Source organism: Lepisosteus oculatus, chromosome 29, assembly GCF_040954835.1.
Source record: "Lepisosteus oculatus isolate fLepOcu1 chromosome 29, fLepOcu1.hap2, whole genome shotgun sequence".
NCBI classification, from domain to species: domain Eukaryota; kingdom Metazoa; phylum Chordata; class Actinopteri; order Semionotiformes; family Lepisosteidae; genus Lepisosteus; species Lepisosteus oculatus.
In genome coordinates this window covers 8,824,379-8,840,098 of record NC_090724.1, presented here as the reverse complement: position 1 = coordinate 8,840,098, position 15,720 = coordinate 8,824,379, and the positions used below count along the sequence as shown (strand labels likewise).

The 15,720-nt window shown below is 56.9% G+C and overlaps 1 protein-coding gene across 1 annotated transcript in view; it reads left to right on the top strand.

Annotated features, from left to right (window-relative positions):
- Positions 1-3,454: 3,454 nt before the first annotated feature.
- onecut3a (one cut homeobox 3a) overlaps positions 3,455-15,720 on the top strand; it is a 29,185-nt gene continuing 16,919 nt past the window's right edge. The window contains exon 1 of the mRNA XM_006639872.3: positions 3,455-4,833. Coding sequence (XP_006639935.1) covers positions 3,801-4,833 — 1,033 coding nt within the window. The 5' untranslated portion in view covers positions 3,455-3,800. The remainder of the gene's footprint in view (positions 4,834-15,720) is intronic.

Here is a 15,720-nt window from a genome sequence, read left to right as displayed (position 1 = left end):
GTTCCGACAACATGCTATCATCTTATGGGGATTATTCAGATGTGTAAAACTTACCTTGGCCCGGCAAATCTCACGCCAGTGGGCTGGGTGTTGATAAACCGATTAGCCTCCGCCTCAGGTTGTCTTCCAGCCCTGTCTGAAGTCACTGTGCAAACGGCCCAGAAGACGGTTTCCCCTCACCGAGCCCACTCACCCCACCCACGAATCAGGAAATCCCGGACCGTTCCATTCACATCTTTTACTCTAAACCCTAACTAATTACGCGGAAAAAGGAATTAAAAACGGAAAAAGTGGAACAAACGCACAATAAACCTTCGGGATCACACTGTGTTTTCAATTATTCGATTACGAAAGGAATTATAAGATGCAAGGATTTGTTCAGGACTTTATTACATTAATTCCACGAAAACAGCCAGGGTGTAATTGCATCACGATTTATTTCATTAAAAATACTATTGTGATCAGACTTCGTACTGCTGAAAGAGTTCGAGGACAGGAAATGTTCCAAAATTCGAAAGAAATGTAATTAAAATCAATATTTTCGTACCTTTTCTCTTTCGCTTTCGTTGCACATTCGAAACCTGAAGACAGTATTATAAGAAACTCTATAGGTCCCCGATTGCCTTGTGGAAAATATGAATAAAACTAGAGGAACCGGTAACAGGACCCAGAACGGTCTGTCAAGCGTCAAGTATGAGCGAGCGCGCGGACGAGCGCCAGCAGCGACGTCACAGACTGGACTCTCGGAGCACCGCAGGATTTAGACACCAGAGAAACGAAATCTTGGTCCATAAACGACACCGGAACCATTTCTGGAGCCTGGATTGTCCAAACGCAAGGATGGGTGTGATTCCTTTATTTGGGGGTAGGGGGATCAGATTGGTCGACCCTCCTGAATTAAGAATATCTGCTCTGTGTTACTGTTGCGTCGTTATTGCCACTGTTTCTATAAAACATCGGGAAACTTTACCGGCCGCTGTCATATACAGTAGTTACCTGCGGAGGCAAGGGCGCTCACGCCTGGCGGTTTGCCTTTACTTTGGACAGTCAAGCGTGCCAATAACGATTATCAATCGTTTCTGTTTTCGATAAGAACTCAGTCCAGCTACCTCGGCTGTCAGCCGTCACCTTGGACGTTTTTTTTGTTTTGTTATTCCCAAATTAAAAAATAAAGATATAGGACTAGGACATTAATTCTTCGGAAGTGTGGAACGTAGCTAGGTTGGATTGGAATGGGTGAGAAATTCGATAGACAGATGTAGCAATGTCTGTCGTTTAAACAGTAAAATAAAATCAAGTTCACCCGGGCCGCAATATGTTCAGTAATTATCGACACCCGAGTTTCTGGAGAGGAGAGCGTTCGGGAGAACAAGGGTAGCGGCTAAACCCTGCAATTTGTGAGGGCCGCCTCCTCGCGCAGGTCTCGGCGTTAAAGTCATTTTGAAACGCTGTATTTCTGCACGCGCGCCACAACATCCGCCACCTTGCTCGCACGCCAGCGCATGCGCCGCGGGCCCAGTCAGGTGTGCTCGTTAAGACCCGCTGCCCCCTGACGTCACCCAGGTCAAGAAAGTTAATTCGTCAGTGTCAATCGATGCATCGATCGGGCGATCAATCGATAACCGTGGGGTTAAATGTGCAAGAGCCTCAAAACGGCAACCCTTTGCGCTCTCTAAACCCGCTGTGGGCAGGTTCTGAAGCGCCTGGATGGGTCAGACGAAGCATGAATTTGTTATTACAATATGTGTACGCGTGGTAATACATTTTGAACGGAATTCTTCTCTCTAACAGGGCGGTTGGTGGGTGTGTCAGGAATAGGACCCCAGACATCCCGGCGGGTGCCTGTGAGCTCTCCCGAGTGGTGATGTGGATCGCTGGACTCGGACGGGTCCGGCTGAACCAGGAGAGGAGGGAGAGGAGTCAGGTCGGCGAACAGCGGGGGAACTGGGCCATGAGCTGCAGACACGCAGATAACCGGTCCGCCGCGCTAGGCCGCGGGTCCACTGCAGCCACTGCAGATACAGTGGCAATTATTCGAACAGCTGGATAGTTGAAATAGGTGTGGCAGTAACTGTTTCACCTGCCATTGTAAACCGAATCAAATCTATAGGTAAACATAACAAAATATAAATATAAAAATCCTATAAGTCAGGCCAGTGGAGCAGCGGCAGAGCTCGTACGCGATGCATGAGCACCAGCTGCAGTGCCTCTTGTACTCTCGCAATACTGGAAACACAAACACTGGGATTTCAAAAGCGGCCGGCTGTGAGACTGTCCCGCCGCTGTAAGACTGAAATAGCTAGAGAACAAACCTTCCCTGATCTGAGCGACGCTTTTATCCATGCTACTGGGGGTCCCCATCTGAGAGCCCCAACAGGCAGCAACCCACTCGTGATTTTAAGAGCACGAATTTCCAGCTCGCCGGCTAAAGCCCCTGATCACTCTTGATCGCTCCTGATCACTCCTGATCACTCCTCCACACAGCTGCGCGCCCCAGAATCGAAGGGTGACCGTGTGGCTCTGTGTTCACCTGCGCAACCTGAGACGGGTCAAGATGCTACAATTATTCTTTAAGTTAAAAGACTTTCATGGGTGGCCTCCGCGTTATGCTCGTGAAATGAAAATCGTTTCTTAACGCGTGGACCCACGCGCTCACCGCGGCCGCCTTCTGCACCGAAACCCACATCCACGGAGGAACGGGGAGCGAGGGGAGGTTACCGTAGCAAACGGATGGGGGTATTCGTTCATTATTTTAAGAGTAACCCTAACCCTAACAGGAAATCAAATCCAAATATATTGTGATATAAATGAATACGTGTGTTTTCTATTACGATGAGAACAGAACGTCTACAGCCTTTCCCATCCTAAGCGCTGATACACGTGGATCAAGATCTTGATCTTGTGGATCAAGAGGGCGGGTTGTTTGACTAACGGCCGCTGTTAATGCATTTGAAAATGTGAAATATGATCGTTCGGTCCGGCCATTTGAGATGGGGTCGTATCGGCTGATCTAAACCTGCGACATAGGCGTCAAACTGGGGTCGGTGAAAATCTGACCAGCCCCCATCAGGAGAGATGGCACGTGTGATCGACACTGTGAAGTCAGGTGCGCGGATTTAAGCTGGCGAGGGAATTGGAGCCCCTTAGAAAAGATCAGAAAGCTGTAACTTTCAGTCTCCCTCGCTCTTCCCTTACCGAAAGCAAACACAGCCCAGCCTTCCCGCTGGCAGGTAGCAAAACAGGCGTCTGCTCTCGCCGTGGCTGCGCGCTGAACGCCGTCTTCCGTTTCAAAGCTCGCGCGCCGCGCAGGCCGTCCGGCCGCACTGGCGATAAGGGCATTGATGAGCCGAGCTCGCGGTGACGTCAGAGGTCTGAGAGGCGCAGCCTGACTGGCTCCCCCCTTCCACCCTGGTTCAGCAGAACACAGGGCACGCACACACACTCATAACACACATACAGACACGGAGCCAAGCCTCGGCACATCACAGAGCAGCGCCATCCTACAGCGCAGAGCGCCCGCGCACACACACCGAGAGCCACACGGGGAGACGCGGCTCCGGCGCACACACACCGAGCACACTGCGCGCTGCGAGCACGGGAGAGCCGGCTGTCTTCGCGGCGGACTGAGCCACCCCGTCAAAATCATGCTGGATTGACTGCAGAGGGGCTGCGAGAATCAATGGCTGAGCTTTGAAATCGTTTGAAATTTATCTGTCGGAGGAGAGGGGGAGAGAGAGAGAGGAGAGAGAGAGGAGGAGAGAGAGGGAGGGAGGTGGAAAAAAAAAAAGATTCTTTCAGCTATGGAACTTACAATGGAAAACATTGGGAACCTGCACGGCGTGTCTCACTCTCAGACAGGCGACTTGATGAGCGCTCCGCACGGGCGGCAGTCTTCGGCGGCGCACCGGAACCTGGTGTCGCACGGCCGGCCGGCGATGGTGTCCAGCATGGCCTCCATCCTGGAGGGGGCCGGGGACTACCGGACGGACCACGCGCTGTCCGGCCCCCTGCACCCGGCCATGACGATGTCGTGCGACTCCCCCTCCGGCATGAGCCTGAGCAGCACCTACACCACCCTGACCCCGCTGCAGCACCTGCCCCCGATCTCCACGGTCTCGGACAAGTTCCACCCGCACGCGCACCCGCACCACCACCCCGCCCACCAGCGCCTGGCCGCCGGCAACGTGAGCGGCAGCTTCACCCTCATGCGCGACGACCGCAGCCTGGCCTCCATGGGCAACCTGTACGGCCACTACCCGAAGGACATGTCCGGCATGGGCCAGCCGCTGTCCCCCCTGTCCAACGGCCTGGGCTCCCTGCACGGCTCGCAGCAGAGCCTGCCCGCCTACCCGGGCGCGCACCTGCCCAGCGAGAAGATGCTGTCGCCGGGCGGCTTCGAGTCGCACGCCGCCCTGCTGTCCCGCAGCGAGGAGCACCTGGCCCGGGGGCTGGGGGGGCCCGGTGCCGGGATGATGCCGGGGCTCAACGGCATGCACCCCCACGCCCACCCGCACTCGCAGGCCAACGGCTCGCTGCTGTCCGAGCGGGACAGGCAGGCGGCGGGGGCCGGCCAGGGCGCCGGGGGCGGCCAGGTGGAGGAGATCAACACGAAGGAGGTGGCGCAGCGGATCACGGCGGAGCTGAAGCGCTACAGCATCCCTCAGGCCATCTTCGCACAGAGGATCTTGTGCCGCTCGCAGGGCACCCTGTCGGACCTACTGCGGAACCCCAAGCCCTGGAGTAAACTCAAGTCGGGCCGGGAGACCTTCCGCAGGATGTGGAAGTGGCTTCAGGAGCCGGAGTTTCAGAGGATGTCGGCGCTGAGGCTGGCCGGTGAGTGCGGGCGGGCAGTCCTGGTGGGGGGGCTGGGGGGGGGGGCAGGGGGTGCCCTCGGTGAGAGCGGGGAAGCTCAGCTTGCCTGCCAGCCGCACAGAGTTTGTGCATGTCGGCGGGGTGGCGGGGTTTGTGGGACGGGAGCGGCGGGCGCTCGTTCCCGGCTGGCTCTCGGGGCGACAGGTGCGAGGTCACCGCGTGCGGCGGGGAGAGGGCCTTTAGTCGCGCGACAGTTCCGCGGTGCAAGGACTCGGCGCGCGGCGGCAGGCAGTGCTCAGACAAAAGGGCAGGCGCGAGCCGGCGTGCTGCTCCGAGAGACCGAGACACACACACACAGACCGCGGCACACCACAGAAAAACAAAACAATTACAAAACGCTAACGTGCAATGGAGCTCCGAGAGAAAAAAAGACTCTTCGTTACAGTCCGGCGCTGGAGAAGCGATCACGCATTCGCGAACGATTTTCTGTCAGATCCACGCGGTATAGACCCGGCAGTCTCACGCCGGCGAGTGGGAATCTCAGCCTGCCTGTTTCGCAAAACCTCGTTCTAAAGGTCATATTTGTGCCTCCAGCCCCCACCCCCGCCCCGGTCTCTCCAGGCCCCGGCGGGACTCCTGTCTCCCAGCGAGGTGCAAACAAGCCGCAGCCCGGCTCAGGGGCCCCAGTCAGGGGGTCAGGGGTGCGTGACCTCCCGCGGATCGATACCGCAGTTCCCAGCGTTCCTTTTAAAGCTGCGTGCCGATCGATGATCGATTCGCATCCGAAAGACAGCTAAGCCGCACAGCCCCGGCTGCCTGTCGCGCTCCTGCCCTTTGTTACTCCTCTGCAAGCGCGCGGCTGTCTTGATTCCTCCTCTTCGGGGGAAAAAAAAGCAGAAGAATTTATTTTTTTGGTAGTTAGCGCACTTCCGCCTTTCGCCGTTAGTTAATTTTCGGGGGGTGGGAAAATGCCAAAGCTCGCGGGCGAAATTAAAGCGGCGACAGACATTTAAAAAAAAGTGGAAAAAGCGAAAAATCCGGGATCCGCGTTCTGTCTCAGAAACGCGGCTTCATCTAAACGCGCAGACATAACGCCGAAGGTGTGTTGTGTAAACCTGCGGAGATTCTATAGCTCTACCCAGACAGTATAAAAACACATTTTCTATTATTGAAAAGGTAGCGGCTGGATCTGCAAGCGCCGAGGAAATCAGACAAAATCAGAAAGCAGAAATGCGTTTTGTTCCGATTGCATTTCAATATGAAAATTCGCCGTGAAAGACGCGGGTGTTAGAATAAAATATTTTATTTACGCAAACGGTATTAACGAAACAAACAAGGGAAAACTGAATTCGGCGCATACAGGGCAGTCGTTTCCCAGTTTAATCTCAGTCGCACCAGTAGGAGTTTATTAAGAGCGCTTAAAACAGCAAGTGGTTTCTGTACTCCTGTACCTGCATCGAACAACATTAGTTAAACACATTTGGAAGCAATTGTACAAGGCGTCCTAAAATAAAAATATCAACAGGCAGAAATTGATATAAAAGAGTAATTTTATATAATCCGTTTTATATTGTGATGTAAACACGCATGAAACTGATGAGAAAATCAGTGCATTTATATTCACTTACCAATAGTATTAATCAATGAAGTAGAACTGCTAGTGTATGTAGCTATAATTTGATCTCTCTGTACATGTATATAGACCAAAGACTATTGTGTAACAAAAACATACCGTGGCCATACTAGACTGTGATGAGGAGGCATTAATTATGTAGCAGTCTTTTTCAGAAAATATTTTGAAAGATTAATACGAGACGTGGTTAAACGATTAATCAATTTCTTTGGCGTTACGGTGTGATTGTATTCGTGGGTGTGTGTGGTATTAGTTCCCGATGCAGGCGGCTAGGGCAGAGTCACGGTATCTTATATAACCTGCCGGCGCCGTGTTGTTCACCTGACAGTGAGAGGCAGAGGACGGCCGTCCTGCGCCACCAAAGACATCAAAACTACAATGACAAATGAACCAAAACAAAGAGATTTCCAAATGAACAGCGACTCGTACAACCCTCATCAAACATTCACGACGCCCCGTGCTTCTCAAACCAGGGTTCCAGGCCAGAGCCCGTCACCCGCTCCCTGGACTCGAAACGGAGCCGTGCGCGGTCCCGCGCGGCCTGGACACAGACTGGTCCCCGTGTCTCGGCCGAACGGGGCAGCCGTCTCGCACTAGACACGCCAAGATCGGCTGTAAACGCAGTATTTCAGCGGCTGCTTCAATTAGCCCTGTGCAGCGGCATATTTTAGTTCCAGTCAATGCTCTATTGAAAAGCACTTAATGGGATGTAAATTGTTCCTGCGCGTTTACAGGGGTTCTGGTAAATAAAGATTTAAACACTCTCACAATTGGCTCTTTAAGTACCGCAGCTGTTAAACCTAATTGGGCAGGGCCGCTTTCACACTCCCATCAGCCGCACGAGGCGAGCGCGAGGGCGCTCTAGCGCAGGCCGCGGGCCCGTCCACCCGCTGGCCCGTGCTGCCCTGCGCGCCGCCGCCCTAAAACCCCTTTCTGGCACGGGAGCGAGTCGGCAGCGGATCACCTCGCCGCAGATGCGCTTCTCCGCCATTGCTTTTGTCGTCGTGAACTAACAGCAGACAAAAAACAAACAAACTAAAATAATCTACGTTGATACAAATTCGAGTTTGCAATGTTCCACAAAATATAATATTCCACTCCCTGTATCGGTACATAAAGTCATAAACAGGCTATCACCATTTTATAAACCGATTATATAGTATTGTAGGTATTTTTATTGCTAGAAGATGTATTTTTGCCCCAACACTAATAATGGTTTTGTTCACTTAAACTTACTTTTCCTGAGTGTTTATAAATGCAAACCCGTCACCAGTGCTCACACTCTTGCTGTAAAGGGCACCCGCTCTTGCCCCCAGCGGGCTGCAACTGGACTCGCTGAAGGGGTTCTGACGCCTCGGTGCCCCGGTATTTTAGGCCACAGGTTTCGGGGCTCATGACGCACAAACTCGGGGTTCCAGGTGCCAGCCTGGTCTAGGCCACGCTCCACGGCGCGGGTGCTGTCCGTGCTCTGCAGAGAACAGACGCGACACAGCCACACCGAGAGCAACAGGGCGCCTGGCGCCCCGGAAACGTGCCGGCGACACTATCGCTCCGCGTTCGAGGCTCGGGAGCCGTTCCCGCGTGAGGGGGCGGCGCACAGCTCGCGCTCGGGCACGCGTGACTGTAGCTCCCGGTCTCTCCGTTGGCTGGTCGTCCGTCCGACTCACGTGCGTGGAGGAGAGAAGATGACTGTGGACATATCTGGTTTCGGCGACACTCCGCTGCCCCGTCAGGCCGTGCTGGTGCTTCCAGAGTGTTACCTTCCGGCTGCCTCGCGGACTCTGGCCCTGTGCGCCTGTGTCAGCGAGGCAGGCCGTCCGTCCACCTGCTATTCCGAACCGGGCCAGCAAGCGCTTGGGCAAGTGTGTTAGTGAGGACGGGGCGTCATCTGCCCCAGGGCAAAACGGACTCCGACAAAGTGACAAATACAGTATGCAGGTTGGCGGGGCTATATTTCACTTATTACCTTTAAATCTGCTATTACCAGCCGCGCGCACGGGGGCCGGGCAGGGGGCGGGGGTGGAAGGGGGCGTGTGCGCGCGCGGGGGGGGGGCTGCATTCGCTCGGCTACCGAAATCGATAAATTCGAATTACTATTCCGAATTCATCACAGTCACAGAAATCAATTTCTTTGCCTTTCTTCTGATAATTTATAAATTACAGCACCGGGATATCGCGCCGAAACATGCTCGTCTGCACAGACTGGCCGCCCGCAATACATATAGAACTCAGTGTGGAACCCGCGCGACCCGGGGCATCTCCACGCCGGACAGACACACGCAGGGACACGCGCTTTCATCACGGCGCAGAAGGAACTCGTTAGATCTGCAGCTCCCAGGCAGGGGGGCGCCGTGCGATTTCTCCCGCGGAGAGTTCAGTGTTGAATTCCGTGACAGCCGTGGAAACAGGAATTTAAGAGGCTTCCGGGCCGGACCGAGCGCCTCGCGGGCAGCTCAGTGTCTCTGTTAATAACATCAACACGTGGAAAGGCTGATCTCAGTCCCGCAGTCTCAGCTCAAGGAGCGTTGTAGACCCACCATCGGGCCAGTTTGCGGTTTCACGAACCAGTACACTAACCGGAAACTCAGGGCTGCTGTCTGTGGGCAGGTAACAGGGCAAGAACTGAAAAAAAAACAACAACTGTGCTTCGGTTTGTGCTGTGCAGACTGCTACTCAACCAGGCTCTCTGATCTCTTGGAATAATGACAGGAATCCAACATCAACCAAAAACAACCGCACAACCAGTTAGGGTTATAGTCGCCAGCCGCCAGTCAATAAAACACCCCCTCCCTCCCAGAGCCCTCTGCGGGGGCCCTGAGACGCCCAGGGGTCCGCACCTGGCCCCGGCCTGCCACACCCGCGAGGGGACAGGACGGAGCTCGCGGATCTGACGCTGAGGGGGGCCGCTGAGAGCCAGGCTCCGTCTCGGGCTTGAGGAAACGTTGCCACACTGGAGCAACGAAACGGGCCTTCTCCAAGCCCACCTGTCTATCGCCAAGCACCATCGTTATGGCAAAAGTGATCAATAACATTTTATTCTCCGCACGCACAAGCTGGGGGGGAGAGGGGGGTCTAAGACTTTTAACACGGTTGTGGTGAGCAATCACAGAAATGAATAAAAATCACATGATCTGACTGGCGGATCGTTTTGCCCTTGCACCAACACGCATCTCGCACGCGTCTCGCACGCGTCTCGCACGCCTGGAAGTGCAGGCCGTTACAGGCGGCGAGGCCTGGGCGTGTGGACAGCGCCTCGCCCCTCTGAGAGGAACGACTGGGGCGCAGACAAGACACAGCCCGGGCGCTCGGGCAGGAAGGCGGTGGCGCAGCACCGAGAGAGAGGGAGAGACAGAGAGAGAGGGAGGGAGAGAGAGAGAGTGCCATTTAAAGATTGCATTAAACCTGAAAATCCATTCGTCTCTGCATTTGTGTTGAATTCAACACTCCATCTCAATGTATTTGGTCGGGTCACTAAAGAAGTGATCGATAAGGATAGCCATTGAATCTATCAATTATTCCAGCTCAGCGCTCTCCCGCAGGAGCCTCTCCGCTCTCTCTCTCCTCCTCTCTGGAAAGAAGGGGGGAGGAGGGAGAGGAGCCGGACGGGAAGCAGCGTGTGCCGGAGGGAGTGAAGGAGAGTCCGCGGTCGGCCGAGAGAGAGGGAGAGAGAGAGAGAGAGGGTGGAAGCGAAGGGCGCAGACAGGAGACACGGGGGTCCCACGGTAATACTAGAACCTCCTGTTTCTGTATCCATACCCCTCCGCCGTACAGAACCCCTCCAGACACATGTGTGGGAAGGAACAGGCAGGCAGCGGCGGGAAGGCGCGCAACGCGTGGGAAATGGTGATGCCGCCTGGGGACGGGACACAGGAGCCCACAAGCGCCCGTGCGCACCTACAGCAGCCCCCCCGAGTCTGCAGGAACGGTCCCAGGCCACCTGAGGCCAAAGAGGGGAGGATCTCCTTACAGACACGGCCCGGACGCCGATTCATCTTTACCGCTGCCTGGGTCACGTCCCAGTGTCCATGAAAATCAACCCCGACCACAAACGTGTCAGACCCCACGTGACACACACAGCCAGGCCCCTGCCAGACGGCCCGGTCAGCACTGGAACGTCGCTTCATCGCTCCTGGAAGGGGGCACAGAAAAGACTCCTTCAAGACTCGCCGCAGACCCCCCGCTGCGGTGCGACGGGTTGAATTTGTGAAACTCCCTCTACGCTGCATGTTGGAAGACGGGAAACACGCTGCGTGCGCTGGGCACCAGCTACCAGCCGGCACTGACACAGCAACAGTCCGTCTTTTTAACCTCCCCGTCTCCCTCCTTCCCCGCTCTGCCCGACTTGAGTTACAGCAACATCTGGCTTTATACTGGGGCTGCAGGCAAGCAGACGCGGCTCTCTCTCCTTCCTTGTCTGATTCCAGTCGAGCTGGGACTCGTCCACCGGCAGCAATATCCCACACACGCCCACAAACCCCCTCCTCCTCCTCCTCCTCCTCCGCGCGCCCTCCCCTGAACTCCCCCCCTCCCCAACCGAATTCCCCTCCAGCCCGCAGCCCTGCTGCGCCGGTCCGGGTTTGTGAACAGGAGATCGATAAGCAGGCCGGGCCGGGCCGCCAGCTCCCCTCGTCTTCCCCGCAGCGCCACCCCCGGGCCTCCCCGCCTGCGTCCCTCCGACCAGGCCCTAGGAGAGAGCGTCGAGGGCGCCACCCTCTCACAGAGACCGCCCCGCTCCGGGGACGGAGAGGAGCTCCAGGATCTCGCCCGCTGGGTGCGCCGCGGGAGCAGGCGGGAGAAAGGGGGCGTCGAGCGCCGTGGGGCCGCGGTACTGCGACCGCGGGAGAGAAAAACAAACAGCTGCTGCTCCCTTTTGGGAATGGTATTTCGGGAGCAAGACGCTAGTTTGGGTTTCAGGGTCCCTGCGGGAAACGGATCATCCGGATGGGGGAACGGCGGAGCCGGACAGACCCACACCGCCGTCCAGGAGCTCGTGCTGGCGGACGTCCGTCGTCTCTCTAGGCTGCTGCTTCACCCTCACAGGAGCCAGCTCTACCGGGGGGGGGCCACCACTGTACATCTGGCCTCTTGCCCGCCCTGGGGCGGACCTGGCGTTCGACGTCGCCACTAAAACCTTTCACTCCCCGACTGCCGACTTCACAAGCTGCGGCTCAACGCAAAAACGCCGAAGCCACCCGCCGTGGTGCTGGACAGCCGCTCCTGGCGGGAATCACACAAGCGACACGCACCCGTTGGGTCAGGCAGGACGCGGCACGGCGCACAGACCCGCCTGGGCACGGCCCTGCTTAAGTGAAGCGCGCGCCAGAACGTCAGCTCGTCACAGGGGCACAGGGAGTGGGCCGTGGGCTGAGCCCACTGGTGGCACTTGCGCCCCGAGAGGGCGGCCATCAGAAAGGGACACCGGGCCCACTGGTGCGCTGACACTCGGGGATCTCCGTTCGGATACGACGCCAGGCCCTTCTCCGTCTGGCCTGTCAGGTCTGGTGCTCCTAATGGGCTGCAGCACTGAGCTCTTCCGGAATAACGCCCACCCTCTGTTCCTAAACAAGCCTTCCCTCCCGATCCCGCCCTCGGATCAGGACACGCCAGCACCGGGACAAGACCAACAGTCCCCTCTCGCCCGCAGCCTGTCGTGTTTAAGTTTAGCTACTTCCTGTGAGTAAGCGCGCTGTTGGCGACAGACTGACTCGTTTCGAAGCTGTTTCCCTGAGGAGCTGGGGATGTGTGCGAACACGCACCGGGCATCTCATCGCAAGGATGCTGATGCGACAGTTGCCGGGAACGAGGAACACCAGGATCAGAGCCGCTGATTACAGTCCGAGACAAATCGGTGTGCCGCCCGTAAGACTAGTGAACGATCAGAAACAGCTGTGTAATTTGCCGTGCGTCGGAGGCATCTGTAAGTTGGCGGTCTGGCTCATTCACTCGTCTGTCCAAACTCCCGTCGCTGCATGTCTCACAAAACAACACTGAATTTAAACTCGGAGGCCACAGAGATCGCCACGCACACTGCTCGGGCGCTTAGCTGTGTGCCGCAAACGGGGGTCCCGTTGTTACAATGCACTGTGTTTACAAGCGCAAGGAGCGGTTTGTTGACTCCGCCGAGAGGGGGCGCCGTGCTCATTCTGCCGGGTGTCTGCGTGCGCCCCCTGGCGGCCTGTCGCCTCTAACAGATTGTTTCGTTTTTCAGACAAAAAGCGCAAAGCGAGAAGTTAGAAAACAAAATACAGAGAGGACGAGGCGGGGGAGGAGGGACGCGCTGACGACCCTGCAACGGCGGCAATTAAAACAAAAAGACAAAAACACGAACTGAAAACACAAAACACAGACCAAGACTCCCGCTGTAGGGTGGGGGGAGGGGTTATGAGGACTTTGGAAAAAAAACGTTTCGTTTCATTTTTTCCCCCTGCGCTTCTTTTTCAACACGAGGAAATGGTTGTGGATCGAACTGTGGATTCTACCGAACTCGGCCTTGACTCCCTGTTTCCGGCGGGACCAGACTCTCGGGCCCGAGAGCGGCGCGGGCAGCGCGTGGGCTCTTCCTCTCTCTCTGACGTCACTTCCGCTCTGCTTGGGGACGCGAGTGCGATGGTCTTCACGCTGTGCGCGTGGGGGGGGCAGGGTGACCCCTGTCAGCCACGAGCTGGCCTGCCGGGTGTTCCGGCTCAGCTGCGGTTCAGACGGTACACGTCTCCAGTAAGCAGGGACAGACCTGTTACTGATGGATCCAGCGGTCAGAAAGTTAAAAAAGCTGCTCAGAGTCTTTGTCTGCGAGCCCATGAACAAGCACTTCTAGACCAGGCAGGCTGTGCGCGCTTTGTCCTGCCTCTCAAGCCCAATTCACCTCAAGAGCTCCCTGTTTCCCACTGTTTCTGTGGAAAAGCCAACCGGGAGAGACAACAGGTGAGGTTCTGTCTGATTTTCCAGGTTGGCTGGGTAGGACCAAGCTTGCTTGAACGACAGCACACACGGTCTGAGAAACTGGGACCGAGATTGAGGTGTCCCGGTGGTTGTAGCTCAGCTGTGTGAAGAAACGGCTGATCCTTGAGCACAAATGCTGATCCTTTTATTTTTAGAGCGCAGCACTGAAACCGCTGCTCACATTGACCCGGTTCTGCTGCAGGAGGACGGACAGGCAGTCGGTCCGGCCGCCAGACAGACAGACAGACAGAGGCACAGCGGGATTGATCCGGGATTAGGGAAAATGGAGGTTTTCTGGGGAGGCAGGTACAGTCGGGCTGGCTGATCGATACTCACTTTAATAATTGATAAGCGCGGGGAGGTGGGGTAGGGGGTGTTGTAGCTGCGGTAACTGAACAGCAGCGCTGTGAACACAGCAAAGTGTGCGGTAAATACCGAGACCCCCTGCGCCATCGTCAAGAACCACAACGGCGAGGACGACTGCAGGCCGCCGAGAGCCAGGGCGACCAGCGCCCCCGAGTTAGAGAACACAGCTGAGGGCAAGACGTTTCGATCCTGAATACCTGCGCTCTATTGTTCTCGTGGAAGCTGAGCTGGTGTCTGGTCTGCTGGGGGGTCTGTGTGCTACACATCGCGAGCGCTGATCTGACTGTCTCGCGCTGAATCTTTATCGATCTCCATTCCCTCGGCTTCTCCTTCCACTGTAGTAACCCCCCCTCTCCAGCACACACGAATACACACACACACACACCCCCACGAGTGACTAACAAACACACATCCTCGCATGCAGACACGGGCCCGGCTAGCGCGGTGCCGCCCAGGGAGAAACCCCACCAGCGCCATCGAACAGCGCCCGGAGCCCCGCGGTCTCCGGGCTGCGTTTTCCGAGTGTCTCCTGCGTGTAATCGCTCTCCTCTGCCCTCTGCAGCGGGGAACAGTCCGCTTCCAACGGGCAGGAAATACAGTTTTATTATTAATGACCGAATATTCCCTCGATCTCACGGGCAGCGCAAGGTCGGAGGCAATACTGCATCCGCCTCCATGTACTGTGTATCACAAACCCCCCCAGATCGGGCTCTCTGTCCCCCGGAACCCCGTCTTGCACAGCGAGCCCGAGACATTCTCAGGTGGCCACGGGCGGGGAAATCCGCACGGGCGCGTGGATACTAAAATATATTTCCGATACCTTCTGCTATGAAAAACGAAAATGTGTGTGAGTCTTTCGCCGCGTGTGCGATCCGTTGCTCCAGCCCGTTTGGGGCTGTGGAGCGGCCGGCTCCCCCCGCGGGAACTCTTGGAACCGGACCGGGGGGTCGCTGGTGCCGATGCACGTCATCCCGGCCGCTGCTTTCCTTTCCCCGTGACCCGAGGTGTAAAGAGCACGCAGGGTCCAGCCCACGGGCTGGCGCGTGCCTTCACGTTTCCCGTTCGCTCACTTCGGTTTCCTTTGAAATATGGTGCCGGTTTCCCGCCGCCGGTAGCTTCTGTGTTCCTGCTCCGGTACACGGCCTCCCCTCAGTTGATCAGCGGATCGATACGGAGGACCCTCCTGCAGCGGGGTGGGAGGGGAGAGGAGTAACGCGCCGCCGCAGAGAGAGACCCAGTCCGGCCCGTCCCACAGGGACTCGGCCCTCCAGCCACATTTTCAAAGCAGATCAATTAGCGGCCCAGACCAGTGCCTCGCCCTGTGCATTCGTCTGCATGTATAATTATACCAGTAGCCCACACGAGCACTAAAGTCACTCTGCTGGGCGCATTTAAAAACGTGAGCCCACTCAGTGGCGCGGCCCCGTGGCAGGCAGCGGCAGCACACGCCCGAGAGGGGGTCAGTACCCCCCGCCGTGCCCCCTGCGGCGAGGCGTCCGTCCGAAAACGCGGAGAGACCGCCCTGGGCCCGGCGCGAGGGGCCGGGGGTCCGCGGCCCGGGGTGTCACGTGGCGCGGGGTTCCGGGAAGCAGGGACTGGACCTGGACACCAGGGCCTGACGAAGACCGTGGCTGGGGAAACCGCAGGCAGGCCCGCACCGGGAGAGGCGCTTAGAAAATGGACGGATAGTCTAGTTGAAGCAGGAAAACAAAATACAGCGTCCTCTCATCTTTTAAGCCTGCTAACCCGTGTATCTGGACAGGCCTGCTCTGATCCAGACACGATCGACACAGCCTGGAGCTCGCACCATATTCATAAAGAAACAGAAATAGCAGCGCACTCCCGACCCGGGCAGGCCCCCGCGGCCCCCCTGCTATTCCTGCGGGAACCGACTGCTGTAAATCTCCGGCCGGGGCCTCGGCGCGCCCCTCTCCGTCGCTGCGCTTATCTGACACGCTGACAGCACATCG